The sequence below is a fragment of the Chamaea fasciata genome, unplaced genomic scaffold (assembly GCF_029207755.1).
Source record: "Chamaea fasciata isolate MVZ Bird 193981 ecotype frontalis unplaced genomic scaffold, bChaFas1.0.hap1 SCAF_23, whole genome shotgun sequence".
In the NCBI taxonomy this organism is placed as follows: domain Eukaryota; kingdom Metazoa; phylum Chordata; class Aves; order Passeriformes; family Sylviidae; genus Chamaea; species Chamaea fasciata.
Window position 1 is genome coordinate 3,103,064 of NW_027094108.1, and position 27,216 is coordinate 3,130,279.

Genomic DNA, 27,216 nt, shown 5'->3' on the forward strand with positions numbered 1-27,216 from the left:
AGATATGCAGGATTTCTGGCCATTGAGATTCAGGATTCCTGGCCTGAGAGGTGCAGGATTTAATGGCTGAAAGGTGCAGGATTATAGGCCTGAATTGTGCAGGTTTTTCTGGCTGAGAGGAGCAGGACTCCCAGACGGAGATGTGCAGGATTTCTGGCCTCAGAGATACAGGATTTCTGGCTGAAGAGATGCAGAATTCCTGGCTAGGAGGTGCAGGATTCCTGGCATCAGATGTGCAGGATTCCTGGCATCAGATATGCAGGATTTAAGAGCTGAGAGGAGCTCGATTCCTGGCCTGAGAGAAACAGGATTCCTGGCCAGAGAGATGCAGGATTCCTGGCATCAGATATGCAGAATTCCTAGCCAGAGACATGCAGAATTCGCAACCCGAGATGTGCAGGATTTCTGGCCATAGAGATGTAGGATTTTTGTCTGAGAGGAGCAGGATTCCCAGCCTGAGATGTGCAGGATTTCTGTCTGAGAGGAGCTGCATTCCCAACACGAGAGGTGCAGGATTCCTGGGCAGGGAGGTGCAGGTTTCCCGTGGCACAGGGCGCTGGAGCACCCTGTGCCACCCCTGCCGTGGCCCTGTGCCAGCAGCCACTCAGGATTGCCATCATCCCCCCAGTCTGGAGACACTGCCAGTTGGCAGAAGGTGAAATTGCTGAGTGAAGTAATCAAAGATGTCTGACATTCAGAAGTGAAACGTGTTTGCACCTTATCATGTTTCTTCCCAACGGTGAGTCCCTGTGTTCTGGGAAGCCGTGGGCTGGGTGCCCGTGAAAATGGACACGTGAGAGTCTCAGCAGCAGCAAATATCTTTTCTTTCCCTGGGGGGGTGCCGCAGAAGTTTTGGTCACAAAGTGCCCATTTTTCCCCTCAAGAACCTGCAGGGTCAGTGCTGAGTTTACTTTTCACTCTGGAGAACGGACTGGGGTGTTAATGAGAAATAGCATAAAACACAGCGTCATTTTGAGGCAGAACAGGACATCTTCCACCGGTGAAATAAACGTCAAAAACCTCAAACGGGGTTTGGGTGTCATTGCCCTTCTCACAGTCGATGAATCCCTTTCTGCTCTGAGGCACCAGGTGACTGGAAACCCCCCAGGCCCCACAGCTGGTTCTCTGTCACCATCTCTGTCACCTCTCTGGGTCTCAGACCTGCCTCCGTGCCTGCCTTCAGCCTGTCTCTCTTTCCCAGCCTGGAGCAGCACATGGTGATCCACACCGAGGAGAGGGAGTACAAGTGTGACCAGTGTCCCAAGGCTTTCAACTGGAAATCCAACCTGATTCGTCACCAAATGTCTCACGACAGTGGGAAACGGTTTGAATGTGAAAATTGTGTTAAGGTACAGTGAGGACAGGGTCACCCCGGGGGGCTTCACCTGGGGGAGGGTGCTGGGATTTGGGGGAAAGGGTGCAGGACACAGTGTCTGTGGGGAGATTCACTTGGAGAAGGACACTTGGACCCGGGCAAGGGCGCCAGGGGATGGGTGGCCCATGTTGGCCCAGAGCAGGGTGATACAGGGAGAGGTGACCCCGCTGTCCCTGTCCCTGGGAGGAGAGGTGTCCTCACTGTCCTGGGCATCCCTCTGGGGATGTGGAGCTCAACCCTCTCCCAACCCACTCCCCTTTGGCCATTCCCAGCTGGGTACTGGGGTGGTGGTGGGGGCTGTGCTGGGCAGATGTGGGTGAGCAAAGACAGCAAAGACAAAGACCTGTATAACCATGAGCATCACACACTCGAGGAGGAGCCACAGACCTGTAGAACCACGAGCATCACACACTCAGAGAGGTGTCACACACCTGTATGAGCACCACACACCTGGGGAGGTACCACAGACTTGGATAACCATGAGCACCACACACTCAGGGAGGTGCCACAGCCTGGCAGGGCACAAACGGAGCTCTTTCATGACCCTGTTCTCACCTGTCCCCTCAAGCCACGAGCAGCACTGAGTTGGCTCTCCTCCTCCTGCTTTCCCCCCCTCCTGAAGGCGTTTTTGCCCCGCAGGTGTTTACGGACCCCAGCAACCTCCAGCGGCACATCCGCTCGCAGCACGTGGGGGCGCGGGCACACGCCTGCCCCGACTGCGGCAAGACCTTCGCCACCTCCTCGGGCCTCAAGCAGCACAAGCACATCCACAGCACTGTCAAACCTTTCATATGTAAGTTGTCACGGCCATCACCAGCTCGGCGCTGGCTGTAATTGCAGGGATCCTGCGGGGGCCCCCCAGCCCTCCCATCCCCGGCCGCTGTAATTTTAGATGAATTTTTTTTCTTCTTATTTTTTTCTTTTTTTTTTCCTTTTTTTTTTTTTTTTTTTTTTAATGCTCCCTGTTTTTTCAGTAAACATTCATGGCAGTTTTTGACTTTCTTGACAAGTTAAAAGCTGAGTCTCTCAGCGGTCACAGCGATGCCGTTTTTCCTCATATCTTTCCTTTCTCTCGTCTTTTTTTTTTTTTTTCTTCTCTCCTTAATCGCTTTTGAATGTTCCTGTTGGTGACATAAATAAATAGCTGGCACAGCCTGATCGAAATGTTTTACTGGGGTGCCTCAAATCCTGGAGCCGTTGTAAAGAACTTGGAGTAATCACAGAGATGAGAAGGTGTTTTTTTTTATAAAAAGAAAGTTATTTTTTTTCTTCTTTATTTACTGCATGTTTCATCTAGATAATGCTGGGAGCCAAATAAACAGCAGACGGACTGTGTCCTCAGTGCTCTCCTTGGTGGGATATTTCCAGTAGGGCATTTTCCCTGGAGAGTCACCCCTCTCAGTCCTTGTCATTCCCAGGGCTGTATATTTTTTTAATTGACACAGCACCCACTGGCTTTGGATAACTGCGCAGGGAGCTGGATGGTGTCACAACAAAGCTCCAGGAACTTTAGGGATCACTTCCTGACACTTCAGAACACGTCGCTCAGGCACGGGCCGGGATCTGGGTTTGATTCCAGGCTTTGATGTCAGGGTAGGGAAGCCACTGAGCCCACTCCTGCCTTTTTTCCCCGGTTGGAATAATGGGAACAGCGTGCAGGAATATCCTGGGAGACTCATTTCATTAATGTCCCGAGGTAATCAGTGTCCTGAGACGATCAGCTGGGTGTCAGCAGAGGAAGAAGAAACAGCTCCTCTCGCTCATTTTGCTGCAATCTTTCACTGGGCACATGAAAGGGATAATTTGACTCCCAGGATTGCTGCAGGGAGATGAGGGATTTCTCCTCATAATCTCCTCACTCTCACCTCATCAGAATTAGGGAGTTGTCAGACCAAATCAGCGTGTGGAACAACTGCAGAGGGATCCTGCCTGGTCAGACGTGTCAGGTTGTTTTGTCCATCAATGTGGAACCCATTAACAACTTAAAATCCACACGGCAGGATTCACAAGGAAGTTGGTTCCTTTTTTTTTTTTTTTTTTTTTTTTTTTCCCTGTTCGGTGGAAGAAAAGGGTCTGTGTGTTTGTGTTTAATTTTTTTACAATATTATATTTGGCTTCCAAAAGACCCCAAACCTGTAACTTTATAACTGCAAAAATCAGGAGGGGCAAGAGAGGCGGTTCCACGTGGAGTTACTAAATCATTGGATAACTGGAGGTTTAACAGAAATTTTTCGATTTTCCTTATTTTAGAAGGATGATGGGAGCTCTCAGAGCTCTAGCACTTCTCTTTAGAGAATTTTGTGCAGTATTTATATATCTAGCAAAAATTCCTGGAGTGAAAAATGGAAGAGTCCTGGGATCATAGAATGGTTACAGTTGGGAAAGCCCTCTGAGATCATCAAGTCCAACCCTTAACCCAGCGCTGCTGTGTTCACCACTAAACCACGTTCCTAAGTGCCACATCCACAGGGGTTTTTTGAGCAATTCCAGGAATGGTGATTGCTAATTCCCTTGGAAAAAACCAAATCAAAACAAAACAAAAACAAAACAAAACAAACAAAAAAAAAAAAAACCAAGACAACAAATAAACAGAGTTTGTTGTATTTAAGAAACTATCATGAAAATAAAAATCAGTAGTGCAGAATTTTCATGGAAAATCAATTCAGTAGTGCTTCCTTTCAAAAGAACTCTGGATATTGTTTAAGAAAACACTTTTAAATGGAGTTTAAAAGCCAAATAAACCCTTTCTTTGCAAGTCTAAGGTAGCTGAAATGATACTTGCATCAGCCATAAAACTCTGTGCGTGCACTAAGAGCAGTTCAGAAGAGCTGATCCGAGATTTTAAAGTGTGATTGCCAAAAATTAGGATTGGCTCAAACATCCAAACTCTTGTGAGGACTTTTTTGTCCTGTTCGTGTTTCCCTGCAGCTCAGGGCTGTGTCAGGGCCCAACAATTAAATGCTCTGGGGACAGAGAGTGCAGCCTAAATTTACAGTGCAGTCAGAAACCAGAGCCTTCAGTGTCACCCCTCTGGATTTTGGGGTGCTCATCTGGATTGAAATGTCAGATTAATTAAAATTTATCCATCTCTGTTTTGAATTTCAATTGGAATTTATTATATTATTATGTTTTCAGAGCTACTAGTGAAACACTCTCCCACCAGCCATTCAATATTCAAGCACTGAAGTAAATCTTAAAGATTTAGGAAAGATTTAGGAGAAAATACAGGGAAAAATCATGCTCACATGCAGCCATCAGTAAAGCTTGGAGGAAGGAAAGAGCACAGAGCAGTCCCTGAGCTGGAGTGTCAGAACTTGGATTCGTGTCCTTGCCTGTCCAACCCCAAACAATGTCCTTCCCCTGCTTTGTCTCGGTTTCCCTGCTCACAAAAGGGTGATAACAGCACTTCCCCGGGGGAAGGAGTGTGTTAATTCACCACCGCATTTATTCCCATGTTGAAAGAGGCACCAGATAATAAAAAGTCACAGTGTTTTGATGTGTAGAAAAGTTTGGTGTGGGATTCCTGTCCCGCTTTGCCCTGTTCTTTCCACAGCAGCAAAGTCTGGAGGTGAAAAGGGGTCATAAAAATCCATGTTTTGAAAGCTTGGTATTTACAGGTCGTTAAAGAAAATGCTGATGTGGCTTCAGTTAGCGGGGCAGGGGTGTTCGACTGATTTAATGGATTAAAAAAAGAGATCCCAGCCCTGGCAGAAGGCAGGCCTGGCTGACAGGGGATTTATAGAGCATCCCCCTGGAGGGGTTATGTACCACTGAGGGCATTAAGGAAGGGCAGGTTTGATTAAATGAGGCAAAATTCTTCTCCCTCCAGCCCTCCGTGCTTTCTGCCATGCTAGGACTAATGGGAAGCAGATGAGCTGGGATAAATAGATGTTATCATTAAAAATGTATGATTAGGGCAAAGACGTTCTGAGGGGACTGGAGCATCTTCCCTGTGGATCCAGGCTGAGAGATTTGGGGCTGCTCAGCCTGGAGGTTGTATGGAGATCTCACAGCACCTTCCAGGATCTCAAGAGGCTGCAGGGAAGCTGGAGAGGGACTATGGAGCGACAGGACAAGAGGGGATGCGTTCAAACTGAAAGAAGGGAAATTTAAGTTGGATATACAGAAGAATTTTTTCCCTGTGAGGGTGGGCAGGCCCTGGCACTGGTTGTCCAGAGAAGCTGTGGCTGCCCCTGGATCCCTGGAAGTGTCCAAGGCCAGGTTGGACAGGGCTTGGAACAACCTGGGACAGTGGAAGGTGTCCCTGCCCATGTCAGGGAGTGAGATGAGATGGGCTTTATGCCCCTCCCAACCAAACCATTCTGTGACTCCATGATTATCCTTCCTGAAAATTCCCCCAAACTCTGAGCAGAGAGGTGGCACATCCCCTCAGATTTCTGTGGAGCTGCTTCTTGAGACACTCTTATTCTGCCTTCAGGGAAGGGAGCTCCGTGGGGCAGTGCCGGGGGTGGGCTGGTGGGTCCCGTGGCGAATCCCTGCAATCTTCCTGTTAATTTCATATCGCTTTTGTTGTTTGGTTCCTGTTGATGCTTTAGGTGAGGTCTGTCACAAATCCTACACGCAGTTCTCCAACCTGTGCCGCCACAAGCGGATGCACGCGGACTGCCGCACCCAGATCAAGTGCAAGGACTGCGGGCAGATGTTCAGCACTACCTCCTCCCTCAACAAGCACCGGCGCTTCTGCGAGGGCAAGAACCATTACAACCCCGCCGGCATCTTCGCCCCCGGCCTCCCCCTCACGCCCACCTCCATGATGGACAAATCCAAGCCCTCTCCCAACCTCAACCACGCCAGCCTGGGCTTTAACGAGTATTTCCCATCCCGCCCGCACCCCGGCGGGATCCCGTTCTCGCCAGCCCCGCCAGCCTTCCCCGCCCTCACCCCCGGATTCCCGGGGATTTTTCCGCCTTCTCTGTACCCCAGGCCCCCCTTGTTACCACCCACGCAGCTGCTCAAAAGTCCCCTCAACCACACTCCGGACGCGAAGCTCCCCAGCCCCCTCGGGAACCCGGCACTGCCGCTGATCTCCGCGGTGAGCAACAGCAACCAGGCCCCTTCAGGGGAGGAGAAATGTGAAAGCAGCCTGGAGAACTCCTACCTGGAGAAGCTAAAAGCCAGGAACAGTGACATGTCCGATGGCAGTGACTTTGAGGATGTCAATACAACCACGGGCACGGATCTGGACACCACGACTGGCACCGGCTCCGACCTGGACAGTGACGCGGAGAGTGACAGGGACAAAATGAAAGACAAGAGCAAACAAACTGAGACCAAGCCAGATTTCATCAGCAGCTCTGTGTCTGCCAGTTCCACCAACACCACGAGCGAAATCCCTCTCTTCTATTCTCAGCATTCCTTCTTTCCTCCCCCCGAGGAGCACCTGCTGCCCACCACGGGGGCAGCCAATGACTCTATTAAAGCCATCGCCTCCATCGCAGAGAAGTATTTTGGGCCTGGCTTTATGGGGATGCAGGAGAAAAAGATGGGTTCGCTCCCATATCATTCCATGTTCCCTTTCCAGTTCCTCCCCAATTTCCCCCACTCCCTCTACCCTTTCACAGAGCGGACCCTCAATCACAACTTGCTGGTCAAGGCAGAACCAAAGTCACCCAGGGACCTCCACAAAGTCGGCGGCACCAGCTCGGAGTCCCCCTTCGATCTCACCACGAAGCCAAAAGAGATTAAGCCAATCCTGCCGCCCCCCAAGGTCCTCCCAGCCCCGTCCTCAGGGGAGGAGCAGCCACTGGATCTGAGCATTGGCAACCGCATCCGAGCCAGCCAGAACGGAGGGAGAGAGCCACGGAAAAACCACATTTATGGAGAGAGGAAGCTGATGGCAAGTGAGGTCTTACCTAAGATTTCCCAGTCCCAGCTGCCTCAGCAGCCTTCCCTGCACTACGCTAAGCCATCGCCCTTTTTCATGGACCCCATCTACAGGTATTAACATACCCTGCCTTAAGCCCTTCCCTAACCAGCTCCTTTTCCAGCTGACACCACACCCTGAGGCAGGAGAGAATGCAGGTTGGTTGGGAAGAACAGTGAGCATCTCCTGTTGTTGTCTGTACCTCTCGACACATTGAATTTCCTGAATGGAAAGGGTTGAGTAATTTCAAGGAGCCCTCGTAATCAATGTGTAAAGAACACATCCTTATTTTGATACAGAAGAAACTTGACCTTTTTAAGGACTCTCCCACGAGCCGAGCCATCACTAAGATGGCACTTCTGCTGGCGAAATTCCAGAGGTTTGATTCGATAAGAATGCAGAGTTCAGATTGCCTTGGAGCCCCGGGCTCTCATGGCTTGGGAATGAGTCAGGAGCCCTGGGAGCCTGGAAATGCAGCTCTCCCACTGACTGACTTGAGGGCCTTTTGTGAGCCACTTCACCTTTCTTTCTCCCTCCCTCCCTTTTCCTTTCTAATGCCTTTTCTTGGGGTTTTTCCATTCGGAGGAGCTGCTGGTGCAGACCCAACCTGCCGAAACATGTTACTCTTGGAGTAACAAGTCCTGTGTAAACACATGGTAGTGTGTTACTACCCAGATCTCTCCCAGATACATTTCTCGCAGATTTATCTTTCTTGAGAGATAACAAGGCCTTTCTGGTGTCACTTGAACAGATGGTTCTGAGGAGGGCCTGATGCGTTACGTCAGAATGAGCTGAACATGGAAGGCGTCTGTAGAGCAGGCTGGGTGAAGTTATCCAAATGTCAGCTAAACTTCCAGAAGGCATCAATTCAGGAGGAAGCAAAAAGGGAAGGCTTTGGCCTCTTGTTGCTTGAGAGCTTTTTATAAAACCTTACAGTTTCCCAAAGGAAAACTATAATAACTTTGTGGTGAGGGTAACAGTAAATTTGTGTGTTACCCATCCGGGCATTGCCTTTCGATGAGGTGGACATGGCACGTTTGGTTTTAGCAAAACCCCGTGAAAAGATATGTCCTGAACTAGTTTGATTTAGACATCAACACACCTAAATTAGCCACTACCATGTCTAAATGCTCCACAGCACCCATCTGGATACGTGTGCTCGGCCTAGTGCGCTCCTGGATTCAGCTTGTGGAGGTGAATGCTTTGTCCTTGCACTCCTTGTGCTGAATGCGTGGTGATCCTTGCTGTGCCCAGCCTGCTGGAAGGTTAATGGCTGGTCCCCTGCAGGATCTGCCATGTCCCTGGCACTGGAAATCCTCAGAGCCACCATGGTGTGACAGTGGGATGGGCACTCAGAGGGCTGCGAGCTCCACGACAGCCCAGATGTCACCACCGGCCGCTGTCGCAGGGCTGATAAATGTGGGAAAAAGTGATGTCAGTGTCTGGCCAGGCCAAGGAGCTGTCGCTGGGATGAGGATTAGTGAGCCTCAGTGCTGGCTAAACAAGCCTCTCTGGATCTGCCACTGCGTGCCCACACCGTTCCATCTGGGACACCTCCCAGCTCAGGAGGTGCCGTGTCCTGCCTGGCACCCACCATGGCCATCTCCTCCTGGAGAAATCAGGCATGGTGTGAACAGCGTTCATAAAAAGTACCCCTAGGGAGGGAAAAAAAATCAATAAATGGGATAGGGAGGCAAAAGAATCCATGTAGGGTCCTGCCACCTCTGGGCATTCTCAGCAGGAATGCTGAAATAGCACAGCTCGGAAAAGCCGCTGCCAATTAAAACAGCGGCCTCGGGAAAACCGTAAAGGCCCAGAAGACAGATGGAAGGGAAGGACGGGGGCATCATTTGCTGCATTCCATGGGATGCACACAGTTTTAGTCATGTGTTAAAATAGAAAGCCAGCAGTGGCGTTGCCTGCGAATCAGACTTCTGATGTAATGAGCGAAACAGCCCGGCTTCCAAGTCCCAGCTTGAAAAATATGGAAATATTTTGTTTCTAAACTTCCCTTTATCAGACTCTCTCACATCATTTGGCTCCTTCATTTTTTTTTTTTCTCCCAAAGGCCACTTAAATCCTTGACATTTTCTCCTGGTGATATAATTTAATGCGGCCAGACAGTCTGAAATGGGGGCAGTTTTTAGCTCAGCCCGTGGGGGTGACGTTCTCAGGCACTGGGCTGAAACGATCGGCTTAATCCTCTGAGTTGGGCTCTGACGGGGACGTTTGGACCTCGTGTTTCCATTCCCAGCGCTGGGAGATGGCAGAGCTGGGGAAATGTTGTCAGTTCACCAGGTTTTACGCACGAGGAGCAGCCAGGGCCCTCCCCAGACAGCTCTGCTGGGATCAGGGATGTTCCCTTGGGCATTTCAGTGCCTCATGGAGAGAAAAGCTGTGCTGGTCAGGGAGGGCTCAGGGAGCAGCTTTTTACTTATTCTTTGGTTTTTCTGGCAACTCAGACCCATAAAAGCACGTACTTTCCAAAGCCCCCTAATTCTGACTGTGTTTCCAATCCAGCTCTTCTCTTTCCCTCTACCCAAGAAGAATTAAATGAAGATTAAGCACAGTTCACTGACTGAACTCGGCAGGGCTCTTCTTTAAACTCTTTGGTAATTTGACCCACACACCAATCAGCTGAAATGCAGCTAAAATAATTTGCTCTCAGTTTATGCTGGACTAATGTAGCTAAAATCACTCTGACTTTTGAATTTCTGCTGGTTTAGCTGGATGGACTCAATTCCAGCTGTTTAAAGATGCAGCTGTGTTTGTTGGAGTTACTTCCTCAACACTCTTTTTTCCCTTCGAGAACATCTCAGTTTGTCTTTTTGGTGATTCCACACCTCTGTTTCCCTGCAAGTAGAATGTTTTGTGGAAGCAAAGCCAATATTTTCAAAAATAAGAGCCTCACTTTAGGGTCATTTCTGCATCTCAGATGCTTAAACATGAAATATTTGAATGGGCCAAGGTGATATCAGAAGAACTCGGGTTTCTGAGCCACTTCAGAATTCTCCCACCAGTCCCTCACTTTTTAAATCGTTGTCCACATGGGCTTGCCAAAGAAACTCAATGCAAATTATGTCTCAGCTGCGAGGGAGGAAACAAATATGAAACACCTAATGATTTCAGCACGCTTGGGGCTGCAGTCTGGCTCCGTGTTAACTCTTCAGATAAAAGCAAACTCTCAAAGACAGGTTTTTTTTTCTGTGCGGGGGCTGCCTGCTCTGGACCCTAGAGCTTCTCCTGCTCAGACAGTTTTGCTCTAAACACAGGGTTTTCCATGACAATTCACAAGAGCAGAGGTTTAAAAACCGCTGCAGCAGAGCAGGAGCAAAATGTTTTCTTAGTCATCAGAATGAAGGCTAAAAAAAATAGTGCCCAAAGGAGGGGATTCGTGTTCATGTTGTTTCCAGCTCTTTCTGCGGGGCAATTGTACATCAGAATCTGCAGTGTCCAGGAGAAGGGGGTGGGAGATGTTTGTGTGAGTTAGAGAATAACCTTGTGTGCGATTTAAGCGCAGTGTGGCCGTGTGGGGCTCCCTGTGGGGTATGTAACCCTCTGTGTTGTTGTCCAGCAGGGTGGAGAAGCGGAAGGTGACAGACCCCGTGGGTGCCCTCAAGGAGAAGTACCTGCGACCCTCCCCGCTGCTTTTTCACCCCCAGGTAAAAGCAGGGACACTGTCATGTGCCATGCTGAAGGAATGCTGAGGTGGGGCTGGTACACACTAGGATCACTGGGATCAGACTCCTCCTCATCCAAGGGCCTGATTGGAAGCTCCACTATTTTCCATCAGTTCCTTCCAGACACATTTAATTCACAGTCTGGGGATGGTGGCAGCTGTGCCTTGCTGTTTCCTTTGCATTACCAGAAAAACAGGGATGAGGTCTGGGCAGCCCATCGGCCCTGCCAAACTCCCCTTCCACAGCCCAGAATGCCTGCGAGGTTTTTCCTTTGGGTACGCCTTGGGGGGGGTCATTTGCAGTGGTACAGAGTGGAGAAGGACTGCCCAGCCCCGAGGCAGCAGCATTTTCTATCTTCCTGAATTTCCCACATCATGAGGAATGTATGGAAGTGCCGGGCAGTGGATTCAGCTGTGCTGCTCCAGAGGCGTGTGACAGTCCCCAGCTCTCCCTGTCCCTCCTGCCGTGCCCAGGCTGTGATCCCAGCTCCGTGGTCCTCATTGTGCTCTCCTTTATATTCACAAACATTGTTCTCCCCTGATAGTGTTTCCCACCTTAGATAAATAACTCGCAGGTTTGTGAAATCTGGGTCCTGGTTGCTTTCACAGCTAAACTTAGTTCCCACATTGTTTCACACCAGCCTCAGAGTTTGGTTAATAACTTCCCCCGATTTTTCCTTCATCCAGGCTGGATAATGGTGACAGGCTGGCCAGGAACATCCTGTGTTTGTGTGAGTTAGAATAGTGGGGATATCTGCCTGTAAAGAATCTGATAGCAGGGAGGAGCCAGCGTGGCAAAGCAACCCAAGGAGACGATGAGAAACATTCAGACCCCAAGCAGGAGCAAGCTCTGGGTGGAAGGTTGTTAACATTGTTCCCAAAATCCTGACCACGTCCTCTTCCCATGGCAGTGAAAAGATCTGGAAGGTCTGGTTATCTCTAACAGCTTATCACACAGAATAGCCTCAAATTTACAATCACCCCAGCCCAAAGCTTCCTGATAACTGATTTTTAATAAGGCAGGCGCTGTGTTCAGATCACTTGATCTGGAGAGGTCCCGTTCCCATGCTGCAGTCAGTCAGGTATTTCAGACACAGCGAAGGAACACGGGGCATTTGTTCCAGAATATGGGAGATTTGTACCGGCAGATCCGCTTCCAGTATTATCATAGAATCAGGGAACATCCTGAGCTGGAAGGATCATCCAGTCCAACCTGTGGCCTGCACAGGACACCCCAACAGTCCCACCCCATGTATGAGAGCTCTGGCAGCATTGGGGCTGTGACCATTGCCTGGATCCAGCCGTGCTAAGAATTCTGGATCCTGGATCTTTTCCTAAGAAATCACATTTTCAGGGTTCCTGCTTCTGCTTTGTTCATTAGGACTGATGTTCCTGTGCCTGGTCAGTCAGAGTCACATTCTACCCAGGCTTTTCTCACTCCAGACACAAGTCTGGTCTCAGCCTTTTCCTCTGTGATTAATCCCCAGCTCTCTCAGAGTGCCCTCCCCGGGATGTGATGAAGCCAGAAGATGTGATAAAAGCGTTCAGGAGATGTTTCCTCTCTCAAAATGAATTTCAGGCAGCTCTTATTTCTTAGCCAGTCGTTGGCAGAAGTTCCTTTGCCCTCTGGGAGTTTTCCTACATTGTCTATTCCAAATGAAACTCTGGACAACATAAATAACCAGGGTAACTTTTTGATAACTTAATGGAAAGCCTTTCCTCACCTGTTAAGATTCTTTTCTTCCCCCTTTCTGTTTTATTATAACCAGGCAGTTGTTCCCTAAATAGCAAAGTGCCTTTGCCACTGGAGAGGCCGTGGCCAGTGTTTAGAATTTTAAAACCAGCCTACGGCTCTCAAACCAGCAAATATCTGTGACTAAGTGCCTAAAGAACAGGGCACAACAAAGGAGAGCTCCAGGTACCTCAGCAAAGGGTTGAGAGCTCGGCTCTGAAAGGTCCGGAGAGCTTTTTAACGTGATGGTTTTGTTGTATGACTGGCAGCTGGGGCAGAGCTGGTGCTGTAAATGATCAAGTAACCTTTTCAAGTGGCTGGTGCTAAGTATTACTTACTATTTATCATGGGCTGGGAGCCTCCAGCTAAGGGGCTGTGGATCTATTATCGGGAAATGGGGGTTACTACTCCTCTTTTTTTACGGCTTATGAATGCTTGTCAGCCCTCCACAATGTCTTCGGGGGTGATTAAGACAACTTTTTTTTTTTCATAGCCGTATATTTTTAAACAATATCTTGGCTTTCTTCCCCCTCTGCCCCCCCCACCTCCAGCTTCTAAAGCCCAGTTTAATAAAGTGTAAACGTGCAAAAGGTCAGCCCTTCCTGTACAATCGAGCATCTCGGGGTGATGTATGGCTTCCTACTGCCTTCCGCTCCTCGTTGCCGCCCCGGCTGCCTCCGCAGCTCCCGCCTGTCCCGGTGATGTCAGCGCAGCCAGGAGGCAGCTTTATTGCTGCCTTGTTTGTTTTATCCCTCTTTTCTGCCCCTGGTATCTCCAAAGTGCTCTCAGGAGTGCACGGAGCTGGACGTCGGAGGGGTCGGAGTCGTCCTCTGAGCTGCGTTGTTCTCTCGGACTTGAATTTCCTGTCAGGCTGTAATTAAAGTAAAAGTGCCGTTTTTTAGGCAGGATTTTTATGCAGATCCATTTTTCCTTTTTGCACATAGTCCAGCTTCATTTTTTTCCTTTTTTGCTCTCCCCTTCTCCTGTATCTCCAGGGTTTTCCCTTTCTCCCTCTTTCTGGTGTGTTGTTTAATCTCGTGTCCGTGAGAACATGGCCAAGTCATACAAAGTAAATCTGATAAAGCATCCAGGGACATTCTGCTTGGTGTCTCAGCTCCAGGCCTGCATGCCAGCTGCTCCCATCCCAAAGGGATGTGTAGGTGTTGCCCCTCCGGACCATAACTCACTCAGCCACCGCTCACATCCGGGGGTTTGGCTGGAGCTCCCTTTCACTCCAGGAAACTCAGCCATCTCCCACCCATCCTTCCATCACCTTTAGGAGCTGCTGAACCTTTCCTACCCATAATGAAAGTGTTGGCCTCTTCACCAGGCAAGCTCCCTGTGGACCCGCTCCATCCTGAGCCTGATCCCAACTCCTCCTCTTCCCAGCTGCTCCCTCTTCACCCCTTCAGCCTCAGCCTCTCCTCTCTTAGCTCCCTGAGCAGCCATTGCACATCCTTCCCACTCCACCTTGGCCAGGATTCTTCTGCTACGGGCCCAAAACTTCCCTGTTCCCCCTCTCCTGTTGGGCTGTGTCCCTGCCTGCCCACCCACCACTCCCCTCCCTGTCCCTCTGAGTCCCTGGAATGCTGTAGGAGATGTCAGACCTCCCTCTTCCCAAGACTTTGGTTTGGGCTTGGGTACTGAGTTCTACCTCCGACATCTGACCGTGGTGTTTAGTTTCAGTGTTACCCCAGTAAAACTGGATGTCTTAGGTGTATTCTGAGATAATTTTTGAGCTGAAATGCTGAAAGTGAGCACATGTACACTGCAGAAAGAGCTCATTTCTGGGACCTAAATGCCTGGCTTTGCCAGCTGTGCCTTTCCTGCTTTCTCCATGACCAACACACTACTCCTGTCTTTCCTGGCTGGACTCAGTGGCTTCGTTTCCCACTGCACCTCCAACTCCCAAAAGAGCCAACACCAGCTTTGCCCAACCAAAACTGGTGTTCCATGCAGCAGACCTTGCCCTTCCCAGGGATTTCTGACAGGGGCTGTCTCCTTGTCCTTGCAGATGTCGGCCATCGAGACGATGACGGAGAAACTGGAGAGCTTCGCAGCCATGAAGGCCGACTCTGGCTCGTCCCTGCAGCCCCTTCCCCACCACCCCTTCAACTTCCGATCGCCGCCGCCCACGCTCTCCGACCCCATCCTGCGCAAGGGCAAGGAGCGCTACACCTGCAGGTGAGCCGGGCATCCCACGGCATCCACGCTGAGCCCCAGGCTGTGGAAACCTCCCGGGATGTGGGAATACCCCAGGATGTGCCATCCCAGCTGGGGAGCTGCACTGGGCACCACCGTGGAGCGGAGCAGCTCCGCACCAACGTCTCCACCAGGAGGGAAAACAAGGAGCAGCGGAATTAGAGCAGAGCTGGGATGACTAATTCCCTCTGAAATAGCTTGTTTTGTCTGGTAGGAAATCAGCATCTTCTGTTTGCTTTGTAATTTTTAATAACCTTGGGAGCAGATCTGGAGATTCTCAAGCAAACCCAACTCCCCGGGCCAAGTCTCTGGCGTGCGGTGGCGAACGTTCCCAATGCCAGTCCCGGCTAAATCCAACCTCAGCTATGGAAAAATGATTGAATTTTAAAAAAACGGCATGCAGGAAACAACTTTTTCAAACAGTTCTATCCACAGAACTCCTCATGTACCCATCCAGCTCCAAGTTGGATCAGATCAAGGGTATTTAATAATAAACCTGTGTCTGCTATCATAGTTTTACCTCAAGGTTCTCCTGGTGACTCCTGCTGAGGGGATTTTTTGGGGTGCAGTAAGTGGGTACAAACTTTGGTTGATGTGTCTCTTAATGTTCAACTTCGCCACAAGAGCTGAGGGCTCGGATTTCACTTGACTATTTAGAAATTTGAGGTTTCTACTTGCAAAAAGAACTAAACTTAAATTTTAGATGCACACTCACAAGTTAACATTTGGATTGCCTTTGCTGGGGAACACACATTAACTGTTCATCCTCAGGACAGCTGAAGGTCTCTGAAATAAGGAAAGTCTAACATAGCTTCCCCCTGCAATAGTCACAGAGCACAGCCCTTCATCCTTAGGTCTTTATTTCCCAATTAGTGTTTTCATTTACACCTTTTTGATTTTACTGTGAACTGGATTTATTGGGGAACACAATTCCTTCCTTTATTAATTTCCTATGGCTGCATTTCCTTGCTCTAAGCAGCCTGTCAGCCTCCTAACCCATAGCATGCTGCTGCAGCCTTTATCTAGAGAAAATTCTGTGAATTCCAAAGATGAAAGAGCAGATTCCACATGATGAGCACATCAACAGGGCTATAAAAGAGATGCAGAAACATCTCAAGTGCCAATCTGCCCAGGCAGTGATTAGACCCTCTGTACCCTGCTGCAGGAATGCTGTAGTTAAACCTTGCCTTCAAGTGCCGTGTCCACACTTCTTTTGAACACTTCCAGGGATACTGACTCTACCACCTCCCTGGGCATCCCATTCCAAGGTCTGACAAGCCTTTCTGTAAAAAAAAGAAAATTCCAAATATCCAGTCTAAACCTCCTCTGGTGCAGCTTGAGGCTGTTTCCTTGTTCTGTCCCTCATTCCGTGGGAGCAGAGCCGGACCCCACCTGGCTGCACCCTCCTCTCAGGGAGTTGTGGGAGTGAGAAGCTCTTCCTGAGCTTCCTTTCCTCCAGGCTGAGCCCTCCCAGCTCCCTCAGCTGCTCCTGGTGCAACCCTGGGGTGGGAGACTTGTCCTCCCCACCGTCCTGCATAAGATGTGAGCGCATGAAGGGATTTTGGGAGCGGTGTCAGGACGAGGGGTGCAGGTTGTGCCGCGGCATCCACGGGTTTCCTTTGGCTCTCCTGATGGTTTCCTTTGGCTCTTCCCTGTCCAGGTACTGTGGCAAGATCTTCCCACGCTCAGCCAACCTGACGAGGCATCTGCGGACACACACTGGGGAGCAGCCTTACAGGTGATGTTGCCCCCCCATAAAAAAATCCCTTTCCCAAACACTCCTCACTCACCACTCCGGTATTTCCCCCTCACCCTCTATAAAGCTGTGCCAGCAGAATACCACAGCCCTGGAGCATTACACAGAGTGATTCATAGGGTTGTATGTTATGTGTGCCAGCCAAAAATAATCAGGCTTGGCAGCTCGAAGATAGACACTTAACTTATATTTAGATGTATGCTGGCAAATGAGGGCTCTGATTTGCAGTGTTGTTTCACACTCACGTTAACCATTCATCTCAAGGACAGCTGAAGGTGCTGAATGGCTCTGAAATTCAGGCTGGTTTGAAGGGCTTGCCAGGACCTTCACTGCCGGGGCTAGCTGGGGTTTTTTGGGGGTTTTTTTCCCCTTTTCTTAATGCACATCAGAGGTCCCTGCAGTTGGGGACCAAAAAAACAAAGGCAAAAAAACTCCTGTCGATTTACCTGCCTTAAAACAGAATTTTGGTAGTGTCTGAGCTTAAATCACGGAGTTTAAAAGGAGAGCTGTGAGGGGGGGATTCACACAGAGTCTCACAGGTTTGTGGGTGTTTAAGATTGAAGGCTGAGCTATTTTCTGTTTGCTGGGGACAAGGTGATGTGATTTTGATTCTTCAGTGTGCACAGGGACAGTGCCCTCCCAGTGGGTTCTGTGGCTCCTGCCCAAGTCAGTGCTTTAAATCCGAATAAAACTCACAAGGAGATATAAGTAATATGTATGCTTAGGTATAAAAATAACTATTTCTCATGGAAATCTTTCCCTCCAGCATTTTCTCCCAGTGCATTACAAGCAGTTTCAAAAAGCTTGGGAAAAAAAAAAAACAAACATTTTTTTGTTAGAATGAGGTCCAGAAATGAGCAAACCTGAAGGAATGATGAATCAAGAGCTCACTGCAAATCAAGCCTTGTGTTTTGTGAGGGAGTGTTTTGCAGGTTGTCAAACAATGGTAACAATTCCGTTTCGTTTCGGGTAGCTGATATTGCAGCATTTCATACACAGCCATAAGTTCACAACAAAAGCAAATGGAGCAGTTATTAAATAAAGAGAAACACAAATTTATGAGCAGCAAAAGGCCATGTGGTCAAATACATCACATTTTTATGCTCAGTTTAACCTAAGAATTGACTCTCCCACATTGTAATCCCTGCTACGCTGAGAATCACATTTATTTTCCATCCAGCATTTTTAGTGTAGACATTAGGTAAATTAAAAATACACCCCCACCCCCACCCCCCACTCAAAGCAGACATATATTTTGGACCCATTCCCTGCTGTGATGTTTGGGGTTGTGTTATTTGATATGCCTGAACGGGCCCTGTGTGCTCCCTGTCCACTGCAACGCTCGCTCCCGATTATTCTGAGATCATTAGTTCAGTTTTCTTCCAAAAAAGGAGACTTGCAACTTAACAAAGGTTAGGAAAATAAAGATTTATTTGATCTGGTCTTCTCCCAGAATATAGCCTGTGTGGGTTTTTTAGAGGTCTGACTCCTGGACAATGTTGCATTCTAACAGCACTCAGGAGAGCCGGGGCTGCGTTTACAGGCGAGCTTTAATTATCATTGATTTGCTTTTCCTCTCAGAGAACTGAGATTTGCAGCTTTGGCAGCCAGGCTTGTTTTGAAAGCTTGGTTTTTAAGTGCTGACTTCAGGCAGGTAAAAGGAGGTTGCTGACTTCTCATTGTTTTACTCTTGTCTCCTTTGCAACTTTGCTTTTGATTGTTTAATATTTTTTTACCCTGTTCCTATATAGAAATATTTTTATATAACAATTTAAATAATAATCCAAATATTAATTACTATGTTCTTAAAGGTAACAGGCCAGAAAATAAGGTAGCTTGGGTTTGATTCCTGATGGTCACTGATTAAGTGATGGGTTTTTTGGAGTTTTTTGGGGGAGACTATGAAATCAATCAAACTTCTTAAGTGTCTAATTATGTATAAAGTAGGAATTAATAGCACATGAGCAATAAGGAGGCAGATTGTTTTTATAGAGAGGAAATGCAAAATGTTTTCAGAAGAGTGAGAAATACCTGGTGATGCACCTCCTAAAAATCAAGTGATTTGAAAACTCTCTGAGCCCCTGTGCCCTACAGGGAAATTCAACGTGTTTCTTTTCACTCTTTTTTATTTTTTTTTTCTTCACCAAACCTGAAATTCAGGACTATGTATTTCAGCATTCAGTGATAAAAAGGCCATTGGAGGCCTCATGTCCAGTTATCTGCATCAAGCTGGAACTCACAGCCACAGCTGACATCTACCATGTCATTTAAATTGCACATAGCTCAATAAGTATTGAAGATATTTCTCATTTTCTGGTTTTCAAAATGCAGCCTGTGCTCACCCCAGTTATGAATGCACTTGAGGCTGAGGAGTCACTCAGAGGGGCAGTTGCTGTCCACGTGTTTTTTGGGTTTTTTTTCCTGCAATTCTGCCTCTCCAGCTCACACTGATCCGTGCAAAACTTCGTGAGGAGGACTCAGGAACTCCTCCCCGCATTCCCAGGGTTTACTCAGCTTTCTCCCGTGTTGTCCCAGGTACCAGAGCTCCTCCAGCTCCCAGGATTTCCTGTCAGAGCTCCCCAGCTCCAGCCCGGGCTCCCTCCTTGCTGTCCCTCCCTCCCACTTTGGATGTTTTCTGCCCTTTAAGCTGATAAGGGAGAAGCTTTGTCGGGCTGTTTGCAAAGCAAACACGGCGGCCTTTGAGTTTTATTCTTCTCCTCCCTCACCGTTCACCCCTTTCCCTGAATTTAAGCTGGTTCCTCTGCCTGGGCCATTTATTTAGATTAAAACCAGCAGAGCTCCCAGCACCGACCCCTCTGGGACCACAAATAACGCCGGACATCTCCCTCATCCCTTTGCTCCCAGGCATTCCCTGCTCCTTCCCAGTGCCCCTCTGGTTCCCATTTTTTTTAACAAGCTCTTTGTCCCTCCCCATTCCCGACCCTGGATCCACATAGCTCATGGTTAGGGCCAGGACCTGTCACAGGGAACTTTTCAAAGGCTTCCTGAACATCTAAATAAATGAACGTGGAGGAGGCCGGGTCGTTCCTGCCTTGGGCGTGTGAGAGCCGCCTTTAAACGTCTGGAGCTGCTCCTGGGGGTGATGGCAGGGACAGCCAGGCTGTGAACGTGGATATCCTGATGCCCACTGTGCCAGGTATTCCCTGTGCCAGGTATTCCCTGTGCCACGCACTGGGACACACACAAAAAAAGCGTTTTTTAGGAGCTGGTGAGGACAGGGAGGGAGACAATAGCCCTGGCATCAGCAAGGATGAGAAGGGGGCTCCTGGTCTAAGCTGGGCAAAACCACTCATGAAATTCCCATGGAATAGCATGATCATTGGGATATTGGCAGGTTTGGATATTGCAGTTTGCTGGAGTGCTGAACAGGAATCTGAGAGCAAATTCCTTGGTGCTGGAAATGTGTGTTTAACTCTTCGTATAGACACTGTGATTGCTCCTGCTGATGCTCAAATAACGTCTTGTTTTCTAGTTATTTGGGGGGTTTTTGGAAAAAAAATTTAAAAAAGGAAAACAAAGGACTTTAGAAGTCTGGAAATGCTGTGGTTTAAAAAGGGACTTTGCTCTTTCCCTTGGTTAATATGAATAAAGGCCCATTATTTGAAATATCTTTATTCTTGTTGGAGATTTAGCAGTAGGAAATTCGGAGGTGGACATGGAATCCATAAACATTCAGCGAGAGCGAGTGTTTCATAAATGTATCCCTGCTTTTTCCAAAAATAATATCGATTTATTTTTAGAGCCCGAACAAAAATCACAGCTGGAGCACATCTGGAAATGGGGGGGGGCGGGGGTGTGTTTCACTGTGGGGATCTTTTCCACTCGCAGTTGGACCTGTGGTGTCTGTAGGGAAGAATCCCACAGGAGTCCTCTGTGTCCAGAGAAATCCAGTTCCATCCTTGAGTGAGGCAGGCATGGGATGAGTCTGTGCACATCAGGAGCTGCTGATATTTCCAAAACCTCCACCTCCATGTCTTGGAGTGCTGGGGAGGCCCAGGCACAGGTTGCCCCATCCCTGGGAGTGCCAAAGGCCAGGTTGGACGGGGCTTGGAGCACCCTGGGATAGTGGAAGGTGTCCCTGCCCACAGCAGGGGCTGGCACTGGATGGGGTTTGGAGTCCCAAGACCATTCTGGAATTGCAGGATTCCAGTCGAGGAGTAGCTCAGCTCCGTGGGGCAGATGTTGCTGGGGGTTAGAGGAGCTCAGAGCAGCCCTGCTGGAGTGGGTTTGTTCTGGAATTACAAGGCCTTGGGAAGAGTTTGAATTTTGGAATTGCCCAGGATTTGTGGAGCTCTGCATCAGAGAGAGTTTCTGCTGCTCGTGGGTTTTGGGAGCTGACCCGCGGGGGAGCAGCTTTGCTGAAGTACAGGTGACGTGTTTAAAAAGGGAGATGTAACGAGGGATTCGGCGGGTCCGGGCAGGAATGAGCTTTTCAGGAGTTTTAGACCCAAACTCTCCAGCGCAGCTCGGAGCTGCCACCTTCAGTCCATCAGCGGCTCCCGCTCTGCGCTGGCAGCTCGGGCTGAGCCCTCACAACACCACCCCGAGCAATTCCAATTTATTTGGAGGGAATCTAAACCCAAAAAGGGGAGTGATGGCTTCGAACAAGCCCCCAGCCCACCTGCCGTGGGTCCTGCAGAGTCTGAGCTCAGAGAGGGAGCATTTATTCACTCAGCACCTCCCCTGAACATCCTGGCTTGGCTCCTTGCATTCCAGCTTTTCATCATAAACCAGATATTCGGGGGGGGGGGGAAAGTAAAAACTAAGGACTTTAGAAGTCTGGAAATGCTGTGGTTTAAAAAGGGACTTTGCTCTCTCCCTTGGTTAATCCTAGTAAAGGTCCACTATTTGAAATATATTACTCTCCTGGGAGTAAATCTTACCCTGTTTGGAAAGGATGGTGGATTCCTTGGGAGCTGTTTTGCTATAAGAATAGTTATAATTACCTTTAAACCATGCTGTAGTTCCAGTACCACAAGGAATTTCACAAATAGAGCCAGAATTTTCTGCGTGTCCAGCTAACTGTCATGCAGGGATTTGCCGGTTAATAACTATTTTATACATTTCACCTCCCTTCTTTCTTCTTCTGTCTTCCTTGTCCTCCCTCCACAGCCGTATTTCACCTGATTCCCCTCAAAAAAAAGTGGAGGGAATAAATCCACCTCTCTCGTTCCTACAGCCATGCATGGAAAAATAATTATTTTGCTTCAAACTTATATTTGTTTGGACGACTCACTTCCTAATTAATCCTAATCCTTTCTTTGTGCTCCTTGAGTAACAATAACATCAGATTTGTCTGGGATGATTAATGCTTTGTGCTTCCTTCAGCTGAGTAAAGATTTATAGACCAACATTTCCTAGGGGTTTGATAGTCAGATTTTTCTCCCTTTTTTGTGTTTTGTTGGTTGGGTTTTGTTTCGTTTTTTGTTTTTGATTTTGTTTTTGTTTTGTTTTTTGCTTTTTTGGTTTTTTTGGGGGGGAGTTGGTGGGGTTTTTTGGGGTTTTTTTGTTTTTTGTTTTTTGGTTGGTTGATTTTAGTTTAGATTTGGTTTTGTTTTGGTTTTGGTTTGGGTTCAGTTTTGGGTTTTGGGTTTTGGTTTTGTTTTTGGCTTGGTTTGGGGGTGTTTTTTTGCTTTATTTTGGGGGAGTTGGGTTTTTTTGATTGTTTATTTGGGTTTTTTTAGTTTAGTTTGTTTGTTGTGGTGGTGTGTTTTGGGGATTTGTCTGTTTGTTTTGGTTTGGTTTGGCTTTTCTTTTTTGTTTGGGTTTTGCTGTTTCTTTTCTTCCCTCACATTGCCCTCCTCGGCATTTTCTGTTGTTTTCCAGGTGTAAATACTGTGACAGGTCATTCAGCATTTCCTCCAACCTGCAGCGGCACGTCCGGAACATCCACAACAAGGAGAAGCCATTCAAGTGCCACCTGTGCAACAGATGCTTCGGGCAGCAGACCAACCTCGACAGGCACCTGAAGAAACACGAGCACGAGAACGTTCCAGGTGGGGAAAAACTCCCTCGATCTGCTGGGGATCCCTGGAGAGAGGAGCAGATTCCGTGGCCTGGCCCCTTGGGAAGCCTCGCTGGAATGCCCTGTCCCCTAAGGATGAGTTTGTAGGGTTGTTTGTAGGGTTTTTTTTTTTTTTGGAAGTTCCAGAAGATAGATAGGCTTTGTTTTTGACATAAAAAGATGAAAGGAAGGAATTCCTGTGATGAAGCCAAGTAAGTGATTTCCCAGCAGGGGTTAAAAAAAAAAAAAAAAAAAAAAAAAAAAAAAAAAAAAAGTATTGTGGAAAAGTTACAGGCAAGGAGCTCTGCAATGGTTCTTAAATTGTGTGTATTGCCCATAAATGCTAAATATCACCTGCTGTATTTTGGTGTGGAAAACACAACCTTCCTCCTTCCTTTGGGATCTTTGCTCCATGACTTTCCTCTTGAGTATTAAATCACGAATACAACGTGAGAGGGCTGTTGAGAACATTGTTACTTTATGTTTCCTCATGACCATGGCCTTGAAAACACCTGATGGAGTCTCCTGTTGTCTCTGCTGTTGTCCCTCCTGTTGTCCCTCCCTGCTCCTGCCCCACAGTGAGCCAGCACTCCGGAGTCATCACCAACCACCTCGGGACCAGCGCCTCCTCCCCCAACTCGGAATCAGACAACCATGCACTTTTAGACGAAAAAGAGGATTCCTATTTCTCGGAAATCAGAAATTTTATTGCGAATAGCGAGATGAATCAAGCCTCGGCTCTAGCAGATAAAAGGTAGGCAAGGAAATGAAATTATCTGCTGGCAGGACAGGCATGAACAGCAGAGTGATACAAGAGGGAATTCCGGCTGGCTGGTAGAAGCTTCCTCCTGAGAAGGGGGAAGGCTGCTTGTCCCACAAATGTTAATTTTAAGAGATGAAAAACCAGCATTTAAATCAGGCTGCACAAATCTGTAGTTCAAAAAGCCTTGGAGTTGGTGTATTCTCAGCATGCTCGCTGGCCCTTAGGAACAGTGAAGGGTGATCTTTAAATGCCTGAAGCACATTGGTTTTCTTCTTTGTTACATTTTAAATAATATGTACGTGTATATAAATGTGTTTCTGTGTTCATATCTGTGTATAACACTACCAAAATCTTGCATTCCAGTGGGAATACAAGACTTAAACATCTGCCATCTTTTTTTTTTCCTTTTCTTTCTTCTTCTTCTCCTCCTCCCTGCCCTTCAACCAAACATTTCAGGCCAGAAATCCAGGATATTGATGGCAATTCCCAGTGCCACGGCTTGGCAAACGAGAAGACAGAAGATGTGGACGATGAGGACGAAGAACTGGAAGAGGAAGACGACGACAGCCTGACTGGGAAGTCCCAGGACGAGACGGCGTCGCCCACGGCGGAGCCCCGGGGAGCATTCGAGGATGAGGAGGATGAGGAGCCCACGTCTCTCACCATGAGCTTTGACCACACCCGAAGGTGAGGGGGTCATGCCCGGGGGGCTCAGCCCCCTGCCCGTGTCCGTGGTGCATCGTGAGTGCTGTGGGTTTGTTCTCCAAGCCATGCCATGCCTCCGGTGTGATTCAAACCTTCACTCCAGATTCCATTTCACCGCGCTGGGGGACACGAGACAAGTGGACTGCAAGGAGAGTCTGGAATGATAGTCATGGCTTGAGGAGCCTGGAGCAAGAGAACAGACACAAAACCCAGAGTTTTCAGGGTACCACAGCTCAGCAGATGTCATTTTTCTCTCCGAAACTCTGGTCAGGGCAAGGGAAGAGGCATCTGTGCAATGCCTTTGGTGCTGCTATGGCCCTTTGAGTTGTAGCAAAATATTCTCGGCTTCAAGTGGAGTTCTAAGAGCTCCGGCAAAAAGGGGATTCTGCCCCTCTGCCCTGCCCAGGTGAGACCCCACCTGCAGAGCTGCCTCCAGCCCCGGGGTTCCAGCACAGGAAGGACGTGGAGCTGCTGGATACAGTCCAGAGCAGGCCCCAGGATGATCAGAGGGATGGAGCAGCTCTGCTGGGAGGAAAGGCTGAGGGAACTGGGATTGTTCAGCCTGGAGGACAGAAGGCTCCAAGGTGACCTTCTAGTGCCTGAAGGAAGCCACAGGAAATATGAAGGGAGACTCTTTCCAAGGGCCTGGAGTGACAGGTCAAGGGGGAGTGGATTTAAACTGAAAGAGGAGAGACAGAGATCTGATCTTCAGAGAAAATCCCCAACTGTGAGGGTGGTGAGGCCCTGGCACAGGGAAGGATCACAGGTTTCCCAGAGAAGCTGTGGCTGCCCCATCCCTGGAAGTGCCCAAGGCCAGGTTGGACAGGGCTTGGAGCCTGGGATAGTAGGTGTCCCTGCCCATGGCAGAGGGTGAAATGAGAAGATCTTAAAGGTCCCTCCCAAACGAAATGAGATTCCATTATTCTATAAAAAGTGAAGGACTTTTTCCCCCAATGTCAAGTGAGGTCTGAACACCCTCAAAACGAAAGATTGCTGCACACAGCACAGGCTCAGCTCTCTTTCTGCTGCAGTTTGCCCCAGTTTCTGGAGGTATCCACAGCACAAGCCACACAACACTGAGCGATGCCTTACCCAGCTTAAAAACCCCGCTGCTCTTGGCGCAGAACCTCAGACAAGAACCTGCTGCTCGTTGCTTTCCACTTCTTCCTCACTCCTCCTCCCATCCCGTGTGGTGTCCGTGTCCGTCTGTCCATCCCTTCACGCATGTGGCTGGTGAGCCCCCGTGGGTGGTGCATGCAGGCTCTGGGCCAGACGAGCTAACACAGGTCACCCCTTCCCCTGGTCATTGGTACAGGTGTATTGAGGAGGACGAAGCCGGCCTGTTAGATTTGGAGCAGATGCCGAATTTTGGGAAGGGGCTGGATCTCCGCAAAGCAGCCGAGGAAGCATTTGAAGTTAAGGATGTGTTTAATTCCACCTTAGACTCTGAGGCAATAAAACAGACTCTGTACAGGCAGGCTAAAAACCAGGTGGGTATATCCAGAACATTTTCCTAGCTTGCCACCAGCGTGTAGAGCAGGATTAGGGAGCAGTTGGCCTCCTCCAGCCCAGGGTTATTTTCCCCTTCCAGAGGGTCATTTTCCCCTTCCAGAAGGTTGTTCCCCCTCCCCAGCAGGAATTCTAACACACACGCGAATGTGTCTTGTTGCAACTAAATTGAAATAGAGGAGGAAGGGAGCAGGCATCACCTCTGGGTGGATTTACCTCAGCCTGTGCAGTGAGAACGGGGCGATACAGGAAGAGAGAGGCATCTGTGTGTTTTTATCTGTCTGTATAAATGTTTTTATGAGTCCTTATTTATTTATACTTTGGGGTGGCTCTTCTCTGGGTAACCACTGAGGTTTGGTCTGCAGAAACAGCAACAAGGTGCCCTTGGGTTTGATTAAAACAAGTGTGAAAGACAATAATATATCCAGGACTTGCAAGCCAGCATGTCTAGAGGGTATCCTTGTTTACCTCCTTGATTTCTAAAAGTAAACCAGGAAATGGAAAAGAAAAAACCCAACCCGGTGAGCCAGACCAGTTTAGACCCACAAAAAACCATGGAAATGGCATCTAAGAATTACTGGAATTCTGAGAGAGATCTGGAGGTTTGGAGCAGATCTGTGTGTGCTTTCTGCTTTTTCATTAGCCAAAATACCCAGTCTGGGTTTATGGAGTTGATGTCTTGATCCCTCCACAAGGATTCCCACAAATGTTCAGTGAAGTTACCTCAGCAGGCTGGGCTGGAGAGAGGACACTGAGTCCCTGGTGGGGGATGAGCACAGCTCTCACCTCAGAGGCCCTTTCTGGCCCTCAGGCAACAGAATTTATCCCAAAATCTATTTCAAATGTCCAGCAGAGCAGTTGCTTAGTGCAGCCACCACGCAGAACATGATTTTGAATTACCATCATCCAAAACTTTGGACATTTTCGCCCTCCTTCATAGTGGGTGCCAGTAGTGAAGCTGGGGAGGGGCTGCTGGAAGAGACAGCACAGCAGTTTTCTGGGGTGATGCCTGTTTAACATAAGCCACTTTCCTGACTCTTCCCTGTGTCCTGTCACTAACATCCCAAATGCACTAACTCTCTGGGAGCAGCTTGCTCTTTTCCAATGTACCACCCTGCTACAGCCTGTGCTTGGATGGGGGAAGCTATTTTTGAGTTTTGACTCTGATTTACACTTGAATCACAATAAGCAACTTAAATAATTTGACCTGTCTTTTGGCAGTAGTGTAAAACCTTAGTGTGAGCAGCACAGCACTCCTTTGGCTTAGCTTTAAGCCGTTTTGGAAGTGTGTGTGTCCATAAAACCACAAAACTGTATCTCTTCCCTGGGCCAGGGAGGTGGGGAGGGTGGGGACAGTGTCCTCCTCTTTTTCAGGCCATGGGTGACAATGACATTGGTTTTCCTCTCTGTTGTATGAGGTTATGTTCTGCCTAAGCCCTCACATCACTTGTGTGGGCTGAGAAAGGGCACAGAGAGGTGTGTGAGACAAATCTTGTGTCCTGGTGGAGGGAGAGCCACCAGCACGCAGGATTTGTTACAAGGAACCAGCAGTTTGTTAGAGGACGAACAAGTCTCGCCACATTTCT

General features: G+C 48.5%; 1 protein-coding gene across 1 annotated transcript in view; it reads left to right on the top strand.

The window, feature by feature from the left end:
* The window catches only part of PRDM16 (PR/SET domain 16), a 286,534-nt gene that overhangs the window by 253,240 nt on the left and 6,078 nt on the right, over positions 1 to 27,216 (top strand). Inside the window, exons 7-16 of the mRNA XM_066203262.1 lie at positions 1,202 to 1,349; positions 2,015 to 2,168; positions 5,932 to 7,333; positions 10,834 to 10,921; positions 14,685 to 14,854; positions 16,533 to 16,610; positions 22,476 to 22,645; positions 23,233 to 23,407; positions 23,873 to 24,103; positions 25,437 to 25,611. Coding sequence (XP_066059359.1) covers positions 1,202 to 1,349; positions 2,015 to 2,168; positions 5,932 to 7,333; positions 10,834 to 10,921; positions 14,685 to 14,854; positions 16,533 to 16,610; positions 22,476 to 22,645; positions 23,233 to 23,407; positions 23,873 to 24,103; positions 25,437 to 25,611 — 2,791 coding nt within the window. The remainder of the gene's footprint in view (positions 1 to 1,201; positions 1,350 to 2,014; positions 2,169 to 5,931; positions 7,334 to 10,833; positions 10,922 to 14,684; positions 14,855 to 16,532; positions 16,611 to 22,475; positions 22,646 to 23,232; positions 23,408 to 23,872; positions 24,104 to 25,436; positions 25,612 to 27,216) is intronic.